This window comes from Populus trichocarpa, chromosome 7, assembly GCF_000002775.5.
Source record: "Populus trichocarpa isolate Nisqually-1 chromosome 7, P.trichocarpa_v4.1, whole genome shotgun sequence".
NCBI lineage: Eukaryota > Viridiplantae > Streptophyta > Magnoliopsida > Malpighiales > Salicaceae > Populus > Populus trichocarpa.
In genome coordinates, this window is record NC_037291.2 from 11,316,064 (window position 1) to 11,334,552 (window position 18,489).

General features: G+C 31.2%; 1 protein-coding gene across 4 annotated transcripts; it reads right to left on the reverse strand.

The window, feature by feature from the left end:
• Positions 1–3,964: 3,964 nt before the first annotated feature.
• On the reverse strand, positions 3,965–17,689 carry LOC7490232 (L-ascorbate oxidase). 4 transcript variants are annotated; one of them, XM_052454520.1, is made up of 5 exons: positions 17,402–17,659; positions 5,872–6,021; positions 5,574–5,786; positions 5,281–5,466; positions 3,965–5,183 (listed from the first exon to the last, which is right to left on the reverse strand). In XM_052454520.1, the coding sequence occupies exons 1-5, from the start codon at positions 17,603–17,605 to the stop codon at positions 4,227–4,229; spliced, it is 1,710 nt and encodes a 569-aa protein (XP_052310480.1). In that variant the 5' UTR covers positions 17,606–17,659; the 3' UTR covers positions 3,965–4,226. The 4 variants fall into 4 exon arrangements, with proteins under 4 accessions (XP_052310480.1, XP_052310482.1, XP_002309992.4 ...); XM_052454522.1 differs by lacking the exon at positions 17,402–17,659 and adding an exon at positions 13,746–13,932; XM_002309956.4 differs by lacking the exon at positions 17,402–17,659 and having other exon boundaries at positions 5,872–6,264.
• Between the last annotated feature and the right edge of the window lie 800 nt (positions 17,690–18,489).

Sequence of the window (18,489 nt, forward strand, 5' to 3'; positions counted from 1 at the left end):
TTAGGTAGAAAAAATTATAAGCCCTGCTTGTTTTACTACTATAGTGGCTAAAATTGGGCAATATAGATGATCCATCATCTAACTCTTTTATTTTCAAAACAATTAAGGTGCAAATGTGAAAACAAAAACAAAAACAAAGGGTCCATCTACATAGATCCTAATGAAATGGGTTAGGCATGTCCAACAATGCCTGATTTTTTCTTTTAAAAAAATATTTTTTATTAATATTTTTTATATATTTTTTTTTCAAAATTATTTTCTTATTTATATTTAGATTAATACTCATTATCTCTTTTATTTTGTTTAGAGAACTTTTTTAAATGACAATTATTTTTTAGTTATTTTGTATGCATTTAATTTTTAAAGAAGTTTTTATGATTCATCTATAATTTTTTTAATATTTTGTATAGATGAACTTTATTTTTAAAATAAAAAAATATTTATTTCCAGATAATATTTCTAATATATGTAGCCTTACATATTATTTTTTTCTCTTTTATTTTATTCAATCAATTTAATGTGTGTGTCTATTTCTATTATCATTTGACTAAATAAAAAAATTATCAAATATAATCGGTTAAATGTCTCGTCTTACGAGATTAAATATCTTAATCTATATCTGTCTCTCGATTTTTTCAAATTTATTTTTAGTTATCATTTATTAATACATATAATTCTCAATTTATTTAATTATATGTATGCATAAACATTTTGATTTTTACTTAGAATTTTTTTAACTACAAAAATATGTCAAAAAAAGCCTATGTATACAACTTTTTTATTGGGAAAAAAATATTTAACGCACGATGAAATATATTGGGCAGTCAAGTATCTAGTAATCTTTTTTATAGGTAGAACTACCGTGCAATCATGCATTTTCATGATAAAATCTTTATATAAAAAATACTAAACTTATGATGAAAAAGAATTGTTAATTAAAATTAAAAGAAATGAATGAATAAAAAAAAGGGTTGTCTAAAGAAAAAAATATTCTCATAAATTTAAATTATTTGAATTCTTACTAATTGCTATTCTATTTTCTTTTAATTCGTATTAAAAAATCATAATAATGATCAAAAAGTCATGTTTATGTCAAATAAAGAAAACACATAAATAAAAAAGACCTAATTTTTCGTGAATAAATATATTTTCACTCTATATTTAAATCATTAAGAAAAAATAATAATTGAATAAAAAAATAACCCCACGATATCGAACAGGAAAGAAATTGTATTTATCTAAAATGCAAACCAAATTCATAGTCATTAAGAGAAAAAAAAATAGTTCTACAAACAAGAAGTACAGGCCCTAGTGAATGCCAGCTACTTACAAGGCTTTAGTTTGGTTGCTATAGTAAACCCATGTTTGTTATTTTCTTCTGATGTTGAGGTGGTAGCCAATTCTTCATTTGGGCCATCCAGATGCTTAAGATTTCAGTTTTCATAAATTTAAGCTTGTTTTGGGCCTTATTTTCATAAATTTCAGTTTTCATACATTAAGATTGTATAAATGGAGTGTTGCACTCGACATCATAATGATCCGTCCTCTTTCTTATAAAAAAAAGGTTTTTTTTTTTGTTTAAAAGGGACAAAGGTCTTAACGTTTTGAAAAGAAATTGTCACCTGATATTATAGTCACTAGAAAACTCTATTTGGTCAACCAAAATTTATGGTAAAGAACTAGTTATGCTGAAGATAAGATGCTATCATCTTAAAATATCATATCTCACTAGTCTACATTGCTTATAGTATATTTTATTCTTAATAATTTGTTGTGCCTAATCTACCACTAGTATATATACAAGATGATAATAGGTTTACTGCAATGATTTAAACTTTGATTGTTGGTTTAAACCCAGTTATTCTAAAGTCTGATTTATTTTCACCACTCTCGGTTATTACCTTTCGATAACACTTGGTGAATTGAAAATTCTAAGATTGGTCACTCTTAATTATAACATGTGACTAATTGTCGATCAAGTTATGTTAGTGAATGATTCGTTGGTCTATGTTGGGCTCATTGAACCTAGCTCAAATCTTAAGAAAGGCTCCTGGAATGTGTCTCGATAAGGTTCACATATCCTTTGACACTAGGGTTTCACTCGTAATATTTGATGAATGAAGACTTAATACTCTTGATTCATACTTGGATGTAATTGGTGAATATTAGACTGAAAATCTTTTTAATTCTTCTGATTTGTTATAAGTGAATATTAGACTAAAAATCTAATACTTCTAATTTTTTTACCGATGAATATTAGACTGAAAATTTAATACTTTCAATTTTGTTACCGATAAATATTAGACTAGAAATTTTATTGTTTAAGTGTTAATCCTTTTAATATACAACAACGACCTATATTAAGTCCATTTACCTTAAATATCAAAAGTCAATAGCAAAATATTTTTGAAATGGGTTTTTAGAAAACCAAGATGAGTTTTTAAAGATTTTGGGAATGTTGGCTCAATGAGCCTTTTAATGTGGGCCAAATCTTAATGGTTTTTATAAACTTATTGAAAAAACCCTAAAATTCATGCAACAAAATTTTTACTTCCTTCTTTTGAAAAAATGCTAACCAAGATGAAAAATCAAAACATGCAAAAATATTTTTTTTTCTTGTTTTTTTCAATATTTGAGAGACTTGTCAATATACATATTTGATGGTAATGAAATATTTTTATGTTTTGGATGATAAGGATAATGTAATTACAAATAAAATGGATGAAAATAAAACAAGATTAATTTCCCACCAAATACATTATAAACAAGTAAGAGTCCTAATTTTGCATGCATAAAATTACATTAAGTAATAAACATATGCACATGCACAAGGCTAAAATCAAGTCTAAGAATGAGTATGCAAGATTAAAAGACTTGGCCAACATCATCCCAACACAAAATCATTCTAATAAACATTGCATAATCTTAAAATCTCATAACAAAACACACCAAAATCAATAATAAAGCAAGATAATTATTCAAGAGAGGTTTGGGGTTCAAAATAGATCTTTTAAGGCGACCAAAGATGATTGGGATGGGCTGAAACAACGGCAAAAACCTGCTGGAAAGAAGAAAATCAGTGGCGGTGCATGGCTAATACACGCATGAAAGAGCTATTATGGTTGGTGTGTCGTTGCACGTGCCACTAGCATCTTACCAGGTCGTGGATAGATTCATAGGGTGTGCCAGGCTATCCTTCTTCTTGTGGTGCTTCATTGTTCATATAAAAAGTGAAGCATCTCATTTTTTCTTTTCAAACCTTTTTATTTGTTTTTAATTTTACCTTTCCAATTTGTTTTCTTCCAATTTTATCCTTCAATATTTTATTAATTTTGAATTAGTTATCATAATTTGTTTTGGTTTTGTTTGAATGAGGTTATCACAATCTCAAATAAACATCATGTTATTTGGTTAGTGTTTAATTATCCGAGTGTCTATTTTTGTTATTATATTATCAAGTAAAAAATAGTTTTAAATAACGAAGTTGTTAAACTCAATGAAGTCCATGATCCGGGTCATAGGTTTGGTAGATTAAGTCACGAAACTCGAGTCAATATAACATGTTTTCGTCTTAATATTAAAAAAATATTATCTTAATAAAAATTCAAGATTGATGTTAGGTTTATTCAATGTCAATTAGAAAACAAAAATTTAAGCTGATGGGCTGATAAAAAGCAATGTCATAAGGAAACAAGATTGTTCTTGATTGAACCCTAAGAGGTGTAGATCAATTGGTCAGGCTCTGAGTTTGTTCTCTAGAGGTCACCAGTTCGAGTTCCACAAACCTTAGGGCCACTAGAGGCTTACATAGTCATTAACTTCAAGGCCCGTGGGGTTAGTCGATGCGTGCGCAAGCTGACCCGAACATCCACGTTAATAATAATAATAAAAAAAAAAATTGTTCTTAATTGGGCTTAAAACCATGAAAGCCATTAATTAAGTAATAAATCTATAAATTATAAAATGTCAAGAGAAGAGTCAAATATATCTCATTATGAAGGCAAACCATTACAAAAAAAAAAAAGTTTAACAAGAAAATGACAAAGCTTTTAATTTACAAAGAAATGACAAGAAAATCATGTACAACCAAAGAATAATGTAATTTTTGTTTTGTTGGAGTCCGTGAACAACAAAAGAAAACCAATTCAGTCTCTAAGCCATAACATTCGAATAAATTTCTTGAGTCCTCCTAAGGATTTGTAGTATAATAGTGTCCGCAGGAACAACTATGGCTTGAGTAAGTGTTTGGTTTCGCCACAGCCCATGATAGATGAGGGCAATTTTCCAACCCTCTCTATACCTTCTTCAAATACCACTCCCATGCCCATAAAAAAATGTGACTCAATGTGGCAATGGAATGCCCAAGCTCCAGGATTGTCAGCCTTAAACCTCAAAGCTGTCCAGCCGAGAGGATGAACCGGCACCGTATTCTTCATAATTGGATCGACCAAATTGTAGTTCTTTGGATCATTAATAGGATCGAACTTGCCCTTTCCATAGCCTAGGACCCAAAAGTCATGTCCATGAAGATGCCATGGATGTGTTTCACTATTGTTGGGATTCATAGTGTTTGCATTTTGCAAAATAATATCCACTGTTGAATTGAGCTGAAGCCTGTAGATGGCATCACTAGTAGTAGCATTGGTGTTATTTTGTCTAGCAAAAATGTCATAATTTTTGAAATCATAACCTTCAGGAGGTGGGGTTTGGCTGAAGGTATGAAGCAAATTCTCCTTGAGCGCAATTAAGTAAGGTGTATGAGGAATATTGAAAGAGACATTATTAACTGACCACCGGACATTACCATTTACCCGATTTTGTGTGTTCAAGAAGACTATGACCCTGTCGGAGGTTGCAGGAGGGGAATATATGTGGCCTTTGCGAGCCTTAATGGCAACACTTTGATTAAACCGCGGCTCAATATCGTTCCACATTGGCCCGGAAGGAGGAATCGTCGGAGGGGATCTCCTGGGATGGTTTGGATAGTAGTTGAAAATGGCTAAGCCTGGTGGAGTAGTGGCATTTCTGCTAACAACATTTGTAGTAGCCCAATAATTTCTTGAAGGGTCTTGGTCAGTTTTCACTAGAACTGAGTATGTCTCGCCGGAGTATATGAATAAATTCTTTACCACAAATGGCTCAACATAGTGACCATCAGCTTCAACAACAGTCAGGCTGTGACCCTGCATAAGAATTATTAAGATGTTAATTAATAACTACCTCATCATTTTATTTTTCTAACTAGCTGTAGAATATAAATTGTCAGGAGATTGAAAATACCTCTATCTGGAAACTAAGAGCTGATAAAGCAGTCAAGCTACTAATCCTAAGCCGATATGTTTTTCCAGGGACTACAGTCGTAGAATAAAGAGAGCATTCAGGACTTGTATTATTGCAGACATCAGCTTTCAGGGGAGGATTGGCAGCGGAGCAGTCAAATCTTCCCTTTCCTTGTATCAGAAGTGACTGCAATTTTTGTTGCAGGGAACAAGTTTAGTCGTTTGAAACTGATAGCTACCACAGTAAAGTACATTGAAGATATCAAACAAGGGAAATGTTAGATAATTAAGTACCTGAGGCTCCCCAACCCACTGAAAGGGAATTGAAGACAATCCTGTAGCTTGTTCATACGTGCTCTTGTGATACCAATCAGTAAGGATGATGCTCCGATCATAATCATAAGCAAAGGGTTCGGATTCTCCATCGGGAAGCGCTACCCGAATCGATCCATATATCCCAGCTTCTCTTTGCATTCCATAATGGGCATGATATAAGTATGTCCCAGGCTGTATAGAAGATGCAAGAGGTTATTATCATACAGGTAATGTGAAAAAGCAGAGCATTACAGAGTGTTAAGACTTGAGGACTTACCCTGTCAACAACAAACTTGTATACGAAAGTGTCTCCAGGCAGAATTGGACACTGAGTGACTCCTTCTGTTCCATCAAACCAAGGTGTTCCAATCTGACGAATTCCGTGCCAATGAATTGCTGTATTCTCAGTTAACAAACTGTTCTTGACCTCAACAATAACTGTGTCATTCTGCTGTGCAAAGATTGTGGGTCCAGGAGTTCTCCCATTAATTGTAATGACCAGCTTCTTATAGCAGTCAGGGGATTTGTACTCATACTTGAGCTCAAATTTGTAGTGACGAATTCTAGCCTCGGCAATTGGTATGTTTATCAGAGATATAACGAAAAAACACAGAGCCAAGAATTTCATCATGGCAATGCTTTTGGATTCTGAAAGCTGATAACCACTCATGTATTCAAAATGTGTTCCTGAGGCAGGTTACCCCTCTATGGAGCTCAATGAAATGAATATGTGATTGTCGTACTTCGGAATCTCCAAAGCACTCTCTTTATAGTTCTGTGTGTGGAATAGGCTTCTCTCTTTCTATGATGAGCTTGAAAAGTCCGAGTCAAAATAAATCTGGAATTGGTAAGTTCATGTTCTTGTCTTTTATGGCTGGATTTCACGAAGACTAATCAGAAAAACGCGTAACAGTGACGAGTATCATCTATTAAAGTGTCTTTTATAAAGGAAAATATACATCTTTATCTGGGCTTCGATTATTAAATGTAAAGATATGCGAGTTTCGAGAACTTTACAGCACAAAAGTTTATTTGAGTATTTTCCTAAGTGTTTTCTAAGTATTTTCCTTCTTATTATTTTTTTTCTAATGAAAGAAACATGTATGATTTTCTTTTTACTAATTTATTGGGATTATGGATTTGGTGGGTTTTAGGTTTAGACTTTAATGATTGACAACTTCCCCATGTTTTGTAAGAATTTTCCTTCTTATTATTAGTTGACTTCGTAGACAGAGACATTTTCTTCTGATTGTTTTCCCCGTTATCTTTGGTTTCTTCAAGCTTGAATCTGGGAAATTTATGGCCATGTGATTGTCTACTTGAAGAAAATACAATTAAAGCACATGAAAGTTGACAAAAATTAATTAATTACAAAGACTTAAGCAACTTGATAAATGGTTGCTTGGTATAGTTATTGAAGTGCTGTAAAAGCAATTGAATTTGAATCTTCAATAATTTCTCATCGATCTCAAGCTCGTGTGTTCATATCCATCCGCTACCACGTCAAAGAATTGTGATGAAATGTTTACTGATTCCAGTTTACTAGGTCAATTCATGGGTTATCGTTATATATATATATATATATATATATATATATATATACTATTCTTTTGCTCCAATTAACAAGAAATGATGTTATAATTAAGTTTTAACTAGGTCTTATTTGTCACTATGAATATCCGTGCTTTTGAAATATTTTAAAAATACTTTACTAGGTCGCTATATATATATATATAATAAGAGATCATCGCTATAATTAAGTTATGATTTAGGTCTTCTTTGTTATTTATTATGGTCTATTCATGTTTTTTTTAAAAAAAATTAGCTTTGAACTAATTATCTTTTGTGTTTATAAATCATATTTAAAATAATTTTTTTAAAATAAAAAAATATATATTATTTTAATATATTTTTAAACAGGAAATATTTTACTATAAGAGAAAATTAAATCATTATAAATTCGAGTATTAATTAAACATATTGATAGATATAAAATGGTTACATATAAGAGAAAGTAATTCTCAACTGCTTTAGCGGAATTTTATCAATACATGCTTGTAAGAGGATTGAGGAAATGGTCTGTGAGTTTTGGTCTTTGCTTGGTTATCACAACGTGTACTTCAGATCAAATTAGGTCATGTAAATAGGAAAGTTCTATGATTCTTGAATTCTATATCAATATTATGCTGGACTTTCTTAAGTTAGGAGATAAATCTAATATTTTAGAGATAAATTATTATAGATGTATTAGTTCGGACATTAATGATGAAAGATAATCATTATCAGTAGAAATAAAATAAATGTTAAACTTCAGATCAAATTTTTTTTTTATTAATGTAGGTGTTCGAGTCAGCTTGCGTATACCTCGATTAATCTCACGGGTCCTGAAGTTAACGACCATATAAACTTCCAATGGCCCTAAGATTTGTGAGACTTAAACTGGTGATTTCTAACCAGCAAATCTAGAACCTAACCAATTAAGTTACATCTCCCCCTCTCTCTCTGAGTTGTTAATTATCAATTTTTTTTTTTTTTAGTTTAACGTGGGTGTCTGGACAAGTTTGCGTTCACCTCAACTAATCCCACGGGCTCTGAAGTTAACGACCATGTAAGCCTCCAGTAGTCATCATATGAGTAACCATAGGGTTCGAACCTGGAACTACAGAGAAAACAAATCTTTTAATTCTAAATTTTTACAACTAGACCACCACCTATCTAGACGAGTAATTATCAATCTTTATATTTATAAAAGTTACCAGCTGAAGACAGGTGATCCTAAAGAAGCAGGCCGAGTAGCTTTCCATTCAAGCTCGAAGGAAGTATCCCTGCAATTGCTGTTTTCGTTTTCTTTCATTTTAGTCAAATCCTTTTTGGTCAATTATCATATGCTTAATAATCTTTGAGTCAATTCAAAGATGCAGAACATTGATGGTGACGTTAAAGTTGATTTCTTTTATTAAAGTTAAAGGAAATTACCTTGCAACTTCTCTTCATTTTGTCCTCAAAGAGATCCTGTCCTTTGTTCCATTAAGGGCCTACTTGGAATTACAATATTTTTTTAATTTTATTTATTTAAAATATATTAAAATAATATATTTTTTATTTTTTATATTAACTTGAAGCCAGTTTGAAAGTATGACTCAATATCATTTTAAATATAAATACATCAAAATAATCTAAAAATACCAAAAAATATTAATTTGAAGCAAAAAAAAATTAAAAAAAATTAATTTTTTTAAAAAATATTTTTGAAATACAAAAATAAACAGAACTTAAAAAATTAAGAAATTTAAAAAATTAATTCAAAATTTAAAAAATTAAAAATTAAAAAAAAAAATACAATTAAAACCTAAATATTACTAAACAGAATCTAAGCAATCAAGAAGACATTTTCCTCCCGAAGTTTCTAATCAAAGTTGGCGGCTCTTTCAAATTACAAATTTGCAATACAAGTCCCTGTCTTAAATAGTAATATTTATCCAAGAAAAAATCCACGAGGAAAAAAGTGTGAGCCTTCTGTAATAGGTAGGACCATTAAAAATAATCTATCCAAGAAAAAAAAAACATGAGAAAATTTGACAACAAAAAACTATTAAGTAAAATAAAAATTATAATATTGGAGACCCAAACAACTTGAACTTTTTTTTTTATGATGCATTTAGGGCAGGTAACATGTTACCCGCCCTAAAAATTTTTGAAAAAAAATAAATTAGACAATGCATCATCTAATGATGTTCAAATTCCAGCTATTGTGGTAGCCGAAAAATTAGGCTTCAATTTTTTTTTATCTAAAAACCTGTTTTTCAGCCGAAAATATCTAGAAAACACCTTAAGAGTCGTGATAAACCTATTCCTAGCCTTAAAAAATAAAAAACATCACCCCAAAAATCAAAATCAACACGAAATCAAAAATCAAACCAAGCTCAGATTTGTTGTTACAAGCACTTTCAATGTAAAAAAAAAAAACACTTAATATTAACTCATCTGATCTAATAGAACCATTTGATACAAATATTAATAATTTTGGTTGCCTATATTAGTGCTAATTACACCCTTCTTTCTCTACCTCCAGAATCTGACGATCTTTAGGGACTAAAAAATAACAAAAATTAACTTTTGTACCAAAATTGATGTTGTAAAATATTGAGATACCAAAATTATATAATTTGTGTTATTTTTAAGTTTGGGTACTAAGGCCCCATTTGTTTGCTGGAAAATAGTTTTCTTTTGAAAAATAGTTTTCTTAGAAAATGGATTCCTGAAAAGTAAATTATTTTCCGATGTTTGGTAGTGTTATGAAAAATAAATTAGAAAACATTTTCCAGTGTTTGGTTATGTCATAGAAAATGAGTTGAAAAATAACTTATTAATATTTTTTTTCAAGTTTATTAAAATAATAAGAAACAAATCTTACAAATTAAAAAGTTGAATGAGAATGAAATTGAAAAAAAATATGATTTCATAAATTATCTCAAATAAAATAAATAACAATCAAAATAATAGAGATCAAATCTAACAGATAAAAAAATTAAAAGAGAATGAAATTAAAAAAATAATAATTATAATTTCATAAATTATTTCAAATAAAATAAATAGCAAAAAAAAAATAAGGACCAAATTTGATAGATAAAAAAATTCAATTAAAAATTTAATAAAAGAAAAGCAAATAAAAATCATAAAAATAAAAACCAAAATTAATATAAAAATCAAATTAAATCACATGAATTTATTAAAAATATAAGATCATCACACTCCTCAAATGTTGGCGAGGGTAACTTTTTTATATTTATTTTTTATTTAATTTTATAATAATAAAATTAAATGCACAAAGAAAAGGTATAGAATAAAATCTAAGGAAAATATTCTTAAAAAATCATGAAATACTATTCAAAAAGCGTGTTTACGAATATTAACAAAAAACAAATACTATAATCTTATAAAAAAAAAGTAAAAATCATTAAATGGTATCTAACAAAACATATCCTAAATATATATCTAATATTTAATTTTAATGAGTTAAAATTAAAATTGTACAAAAAAAAAACATAAAATCCTTTACAAACATAAGTTAGGTCCTAGGCTTGGTTGGGTCATCAAGTCTGACTTAAAAAACAAAAGGCTAGACACGTGTGGTCTTGGAAGGGCATATCTAGACACTTGACCCTTTGTATTTTTTTTTCTAATAGACATTACGTGTTATCTGTTTATTTTTTTTAAGATAAAAATAACAAACTAGTTGGACATTCTAAAACCCCTAAATTAGTCCCAAAAAAATAAAATGTATTAAATAATATTTTTTTAACTGTGATCTACTTTTTTATGGTAAGATAAAGATTAAGAAACACTTCAATAAAATTTTTATTATCAAATAAAACTTGATAATACCATTGACTTTTTTTAATGCTAAAATGAGGTCAAATGATAACTTTTTCTATCCTCCATTGTTTCCTAATAACTCTCCCCCCTCCCCCCTCCCCCCTCCCCCCCTCCCTAAACTTAAAGATTAAAATGTGAGAAGAAATAAAGTTTGGGACCAAACCTTACATTTTCAAACCAAAAGGACCAAGCATGAAAATGAGAAAATTCTTTAGGCAAAAATCTTTAAAAAGACGCAGCTTGAATAGTAATTAAAAAAATCCTTGTATTGTTGCCTCGTCTAATTTGGTCGCTGAATTGTTATTTTTTGCCAAGTAATAAAATCCTCTTGACACTACAACATATCATATAGAAATAAAATTAAAACAAATCATGAAGTCCAATTCTAGATCCATATAATATAAAAGGAAAAAATTGAAAAAAAAAAACAAAAGTTCAGTGGCTGTAATAAAAAAGTCATTAAAGGACTAAAAAAGGAGGAGAATGTTAAAACAAATCATGCAGTCTAATTTCAAATTAGCACAATATAAAAGGATGAATTTGAAAGAAAAAATTTAGTGACCCTACTAGAAAAATCTTCAAAAGACCAAAATAAAAAAGAAAATATTATTCTAATCTATAGTGTTTTCTTTTAAGGAAACACTTATCCCTTACAAGTGTGTGAGTGTATAATTAAAACAAACTATTATGAAGTAATGATGATTATTTATTAAAATTATGATGGTAACTCAACATAATCCTTTTATTATATTGAAAAAAATATAAAAAAAAACCATCATGATTACATTTGATATTTATAAGCTTTTCCTTTATAGATGATGAAATGTTGTTTTAATATTAAATTTTATAATTTATTTAATTTATTTTTTATTAAGTTATCTCATTCACATAATCTGAATTGCAAAGTTAAGTTAATTTGCCTAGTTTATTGTTTTTTCTTGTAAGGCATGAATCATTCTTCCTATTTTTTACATATCCACATTTCAACATGTAAGGTCGATTCCACTTCTTCTTCTTCTTCTTTTTTCACTTTTTTCAGTTTGAGTACTTCGTTTTTTTTCCCATGCCAACATTTTCTTTAACAAACTAAAAAATTAAACCCATAGGTATTTTCTTTATAGCATGCCAACAAACATTTTATTTTCATGTGGAAAATTGTAAGATAAGTAAGTGGTTTTAGCTGGGGATGGACAATAATAAAAAATAATAGTTCTAATTAATGGAGGGACAAATTATTAATGAAGACAAAAGTTACAAAAGCATAGGAATTCCCACACAAGCATGGGAGCAATCAAATATTTTTTTTCTTACTCGACTTAATTTTATACGCGGGAGCCTACTATTTTTTTTTGTTGGTCACTAACTCATATCAAAATTTACTATATAAATATTAAAAGAAGATTTTATTTTTTAATATGGGATTAAAAGCCTATTAGTATATATACTTTGTCTTCACAAGAAAAAAATTATACTTTTTCCAACATAGGATAAGAAACATTTTTAGTTTAAACACTTCAATTTAAAAATATAAGATAATATCTTTCCAATATGAGATAAAAAAAATTAAATAATTTTTTAAACTTTATTATTTATAACATATATTGCCTACATTTATATGTATTAATTATTAACTTTTTAATATAAAATATTAAAATATTAAATATTTTTTTAATTTTTTTAAGTTTACCTGTTTTACACATCCTCCTGTACGTATCAAGGCCAAATTTAATAACTATACTCCCAGGGATTGCAATTGGAGATGACAGCTGTGTTAAATTAATTCAGATTAACATAAAAGAAAAACAAACATAAAAGAGAAAGAGGCTGGAATTCTCATTAATTCAGTTTGCATGTCTCGCCGGAGTATATGAATAAATTCTTACCACAAATGGCTCCACATAGTGACCATCAGCTTCAACAACAGTCATGTTGTGACCCTGCATAAGAATTATTAAGATGTTAATTAATAACTACCTCGTCATTTTATTTTTCTAAGAAGCTGTGGAATATAAATTGTCAGGAGATTGAAAATACCTCTATCTGGAAACTAAGAGCTGATAAAGCACTCAAGCTACTAATCCTAAGCCGATACGTTTTTCCAGGGACTACAGTCGTAGAATAAAGAGAGCATTCAGGATTTGTATTATTGCAGACATCGGCTTTCAGGGGAGGATTGGCAGCGGAGCAGTCAAATCTTCCCTTTCCTTGTATCAGAAGTGACTGCAATTTTTGTTGCAGGGAACAAGTTTAGTCGTTTGAAACTGATAGCTACCGCAGTAAAGTACATTAAAGATATCAAACAAGGGAAATGTTAGATAATTAAGTACCTGAGGCTCCCCAACCCACTGAAAGGGAATTGAAGACAATCCTGCAGCTTGTTCATACGTGCTCTTGTGATACCAATCAGTAAGGATGATGCTCCGATCATAATCATAAGCAAAGGGTTCGGATTCTCCATCGGGAAGCGCTACCCGAATCGATCCATATATCCCAGCTTCTCTTTGCATTCCATAATGGGCATGATATAAGTATGTCCCAGGCTGTATAGAAGATGCAAGAGGTTATTATCATACAGGTAATGTGAAAAGGCAGAGCATTACAGAGTGTTAAGACTTGAGGACTTACCCTGTCAACAACAAACTTGTATACGAAAGTGTCTCCAGGCAGAATTGGACGCTGAGTGACTCCTTCCGTTCCATCAAACCAAGGTGTTCCAATCTGACGGATTCCGTGCCAATGAATTGCTGTATTCTCGGTTAACAAACTGTTCTTGACCTCAACAATAACTGTGTCATTCTGCTTTGCAAGGATTGTGGGTCCAGGAGTTCTTCCATTGATTGTAATGACCAGCTTCTTATAGCAATCGGGGGATTTGTACTCATACATGAGCTCTCATTTGTAGTGACGAATTCTAGCCTCGGCAATTGGTATGTTTATCAGAGATATAACGAAAAAACACAGAGCGAAGAATTTCATCATGGCAATGCTTTTGGACTATGAAAGCTGATAACCACTCGTGTATTCAAAATGTGTTCCTGAGGCAGGTTACCCCTCTATGGAGCTAAATGAAATGAATATGTGATTGTTGTTCTTTGGAATCTCCAAAGCACTCCTTTATATAGTTGTGTGTGTGTGTGTGTGTGTGGGGGGGGGAGTGGAGTAGGCTTCTCTTTTTCTATGATGAGCATGAAAAGTCCGAGTCAAAATAATAAATCTGGAAGTGGTAAGTTCATGTTCTTGTCTTTTATGGCTGGTTTTCACCAAGACCTAAACAGAAAAACACGTAACAGTGACGAGTATCATCTATTAAAGTGTCTTTTATAAAGGAATATACATGTATATCCGGGCTTTGATTATTAAATGTGCAGATATGCGAGTTTCGAGAACTCTACAGCTCAAAAGTTTATTTAAGAAATTAATCAGAGATTATAACGATGTGTCTGTTTTTCGGTGGAATCTTTTTTAAAACACTTTGGTAAGTTTTGACAATGCAATAGTTCCAACAAGTTGGTTTGTCCTTAGTATTTTCCCCGTGTTTTGTTAGTATTTCCTTTCTTATTATTTGCTGACTTTATAGACAGAGACATTTTCTTCTGATTGTTTTCCCCCATTATCTTTGGTTTCTGAATTATTTAAAGAAATACAATTAAAGCACATGAAAGTTGACAAAGATTAATTAATTTTTAAAAACATTACTAGGTCGCTATATATATATAGTTTACTAGGTCGCTATATATATATAATATTTTATTATGCTGGACTTTCTTAAGTGAGGAGATAAATCTAATATTTTAGAGATAAATTATTACAGATGTATTAGTTTGGACATTGATGATAAAAGATAATCATTACCGGTAGAAATAAAATAAATGTTAAACTTAGCTTCTAGCACAAAAAACATAGTTTAAGAGAAATAGTCAGAAAATTGAAATTTAAAAATAAAAAATAAAATTAGTACATAATTAATTTATAAAATTCACTTATAAAAACATATCAATTATCAATATAAAGTTATTTGGTTGATGTTTAATTATTCGAACGTCTATTTTTGTTATTATATCATTAAGTAAAAAATAGTTTTAAATAACAAAGTTGTTAAACCAAGTGAAGTCCATAATCTGGGTCATAAGTTTGGTAAGTTAAGCCATAAAATTCGAAATATAATATATTATCGTTTTAATATTAAAAAAATATATAATCTTAACAAAAATTCAAGATTGATGTCAGGTTTAATTCAATGTCGATTAGAAAACAAAAATTTAAGCTGATGTGCTGATAAAAAGCAAGGTCTTTAAGAGAACAAAATTGTTCTTGATTGGGCTTAAAACTCATAAAAACCATTAATTAAAAAATAAATCTACAAATTATAAAATGTCCAGAGAAGAGTCAAATATATCTCATTATTGAAGGCAAACCGTTACAAAAAAAAAAAAAAGTTCAACAAGAAAATGACAAAGCTTTTAATTTACAAGGAAATGACAAGAAAATCAAGTACAACCAAAGAATAATGTAATTTTTGTTTTGTTGGAGTCAGTGAACAACAAAAGAAACCAATTCAATCTCTATGCCATAATTTTCGAATAAATTTCTTGAGTCCTCCTAAGTATTTGTAGTATAATTGTGTCCGCAAGAACTACTATGGCTTGAGTAAGCGTTTGGTTTCACCACAGCCCATGATAGATGAGGGCAATTTTCCAACCCTCTCTATACCTTCTTCAAATACCACTCCCATGCCCATAAAAAAATGTGACTCAATGTGGCAATGGAATGCCCAAACTCCAGGATTGTCAGCCTTAAACCTCAAAGCTGTCCAGCCGAAAGGATGAACCGGCACCGTATTCTTCATAATTGGATCGACCAAATTGTAATTCTTTGGATCATTAATAGGATCGAACTTGCCCTTTCCATAGCCCAGGACCCAAAAGTCATGTCCATGAAGATGCCATGGATGTGTTTCACTATTGTTGGGATTCATAGTGTTTGCATTTTGCAAAATTATATCCACTGTTGAATTGAGCTGAAGCCTGTAGATGGCATCACTAGTGGTAGCATTGGTGTTATTTTGTCTAGCAAAAATGTCATAATTTTTGAAATCATAGCCTTCAGGAGGTGGGGTTTGGCTGAAGGTATGAAGCAAATTCTCCTTGAGCGCAATTAAGTAAGGTGTATGAGGAATATTGAATGAGACCTTATTAACTGACCATCGGACATTACCATTTACCGTATTTTGTGTGTTCAACAACACTATTACCCTGTCAGAGGTTGCAGGAGGGGGGTATATGTGGCCTCTGCGAGCCTTAATGGCAACACTTTGATTAAACCGCGGCGCAATATCGTTCCACATTGGACCGGACGGAGGAATCGTCGGAGGGGATCTCCTGGGATGGTTTGGATAGTAGTTGAAAATGGCTAAGCCTGGTGGAGTAGTGGCATTTCTGCTAACAACATTTGTAGTAGCCCAATAATTTCTTGAAGGGTCTTGGTCAGTTTTCACTAGAACTGAGTATGTCTCGCCAGAGTATATGAATAAATTCTTTACCACAAATGGCTCCACATAGTGACCATCAGCTTCAACAACAGTCATGTTGTGACCCTGCATAAGAATTATTAAGATGTTAATTAATAACTACCTCGTCATTTTATTTTTCTAAGAAGCTGTGGAATATAAATTGTCAGGAGATTGAAAATACCTCTATCTGGAAACTAAGAGCTGATAAAGCACTCAAGCTACTAATCCTAAGCCGATACGTTTTTCCAGGGACTACAGTCGTAGAATAAAGAGAGCATTCAGGATTTGTATTATTGCAGACATCGGCTTTCAGGGGAGGATTGGCAGCGGAGCAGTCAAATCTTCCCTTTCCTTGTATCAGAAGTGACTGCAATTTTTGTTGCAGGGAACAAGTTTAGTCGTTTGAAACTGATAGCTACCACAGTAAAGTACATTCAAGATATCAAACAAGGGAAATGTTAGATAATTAAGTACCTGAGGCTCCCCAACCCACTGAAAGGGAATTGAAGACAATCCTGCAGCTTGTTCATACGTGCTCTTGTGATACCAATCAGTAAGGATGATGCTCCGATCATAATCATAAGCAAAGGGTTCGGATTCTCCATCGGGAAGCGCTACCCGAATCGATCCATATATCCCAGCTTCTCTTTGCATTCCATAATGGGCATGATATAAGTATGTCCCAGGCTGTATAGAAGATGCAAGAGGTTATTATCATACAGGTAATGTGAAAAAGCAGAGCATTACAGAGTGTTAAGACTTGAGGACTTACCCTGTCAACAACAAACTTGTATACGAAAGTGTCTCCAGGCAGAATTGGACACTGAGTGACTCCTTCTGTTCCATCAAACCAAGGTGTTCCAATCTGACGGATTCCGTGCCAATGAATTGCTGTATTCTCGGTTAACAAACTGTTCTTGACCTCAACAATAACTGTGTCATTCTGCTTTGCAAGGATTGTGGGTCCAGGAGTTCTTCCATTGATTGTAATGACCAGCTTCTTATAGCAATCAGGGGATTTGTACTCATACTTGAGCTCCCATTTGTAGTGACGAATTCTAGCATCGGCAATTGGTATGTTTATCAAAGATATAACGAAAAAACACAGAGCGAAGAATTTCATCATGGCAATGCTTTTGGATTCTGAAAGCTGATAACCACTCAAGTATCCAACTGTGTTCCCGAGGCAGGTTACCCCTCTATGGAGCTAAATGAAATGAATATGTGATTGTTGTTCTTTGGAATCTCCAAAGCACTCCTTTATATAGTTCTGTGTGTAGAATAGGCTTCTCTTCTATGATGAGCATGAAAAGTCCGAGTCAAAATAATAAATCTGGAATTGGTAAGTTCATGTTCTTGTCTTTTATGGCTGGATTTCACCAAGACCTAAACAGAAAAACGCGTAACAGTGACGAGTATCATCTATTAAAGTGTCTTTTATAAAGAAAAATATACATGTATATCTGGGCTTTGATTATTAAATGTAAAGATATTCGAGTTTCGAGAACTCTACAGCTCAAAAGTTTATTTAAGAAATTAATCGGGGATTATGAATTAGACGGGTTTTAAGTTTTGACAATGCAATAGTTCCAACAAGTTGGTTTGTCCTTAGTATTTTCCCCGTGTTTTGTTAGTATTTTCCCCGTGGTTTGTCCATAGTTTAAGAGAAATAGTCAGAGAGTTGAGAATTAAAAATAAAAAATAAAATTAGAACATAATTAATTTATAAAATTCGCTTATAAAAAAATATCAATTATCAATCTTTATATTTACAAAAGTTACCAGCTGAAGACAGGAGGTGATCCTATAGAAGCAGGCCGAGTAGCTTTTCATTCAAGCTCGAAGGAAGTATCCCTGCAATTGCTGTTTTCGTTTTCTTTCATTTTAGTCAAATCTTTTTTTTTTAATGGTCAATAATCAATTATCATATGCTTAATTATCTTTGAGTCAATTCAAAGATGCAGAACATTGATGGTGACGTTAAAGTTGATTTCTTTTATTAAAGTTGAC

What these genes read in the sequence shown, in the direction of transcription:
- LOC7490232 (XM_002309956.4), bottom strand. Translation starts at nt 6,264, where the DNA reads ATGAGTGGTTATCAGCTTTCAGAATCCAAAAGCATTGCCATGATGAAA. An exon ending in ACAAGTTTGTTGTTGACAGG is followed by an intron (nt 5,787 to 5,871) that starts GTAAGTCCTCAA and finishes TCTTCTATACAG; the next exon opens with CCTGGGACATACTTATATCA. An exon ending in AGTGGGTTGGGGAGCCTCAG is followed by an intron (nt 5,467 to 5,573) that starts GTACTTAATTAT and finishes CAAAAATTGCAG; the next exon opens with TCACTTCTGATACAAGGAAA.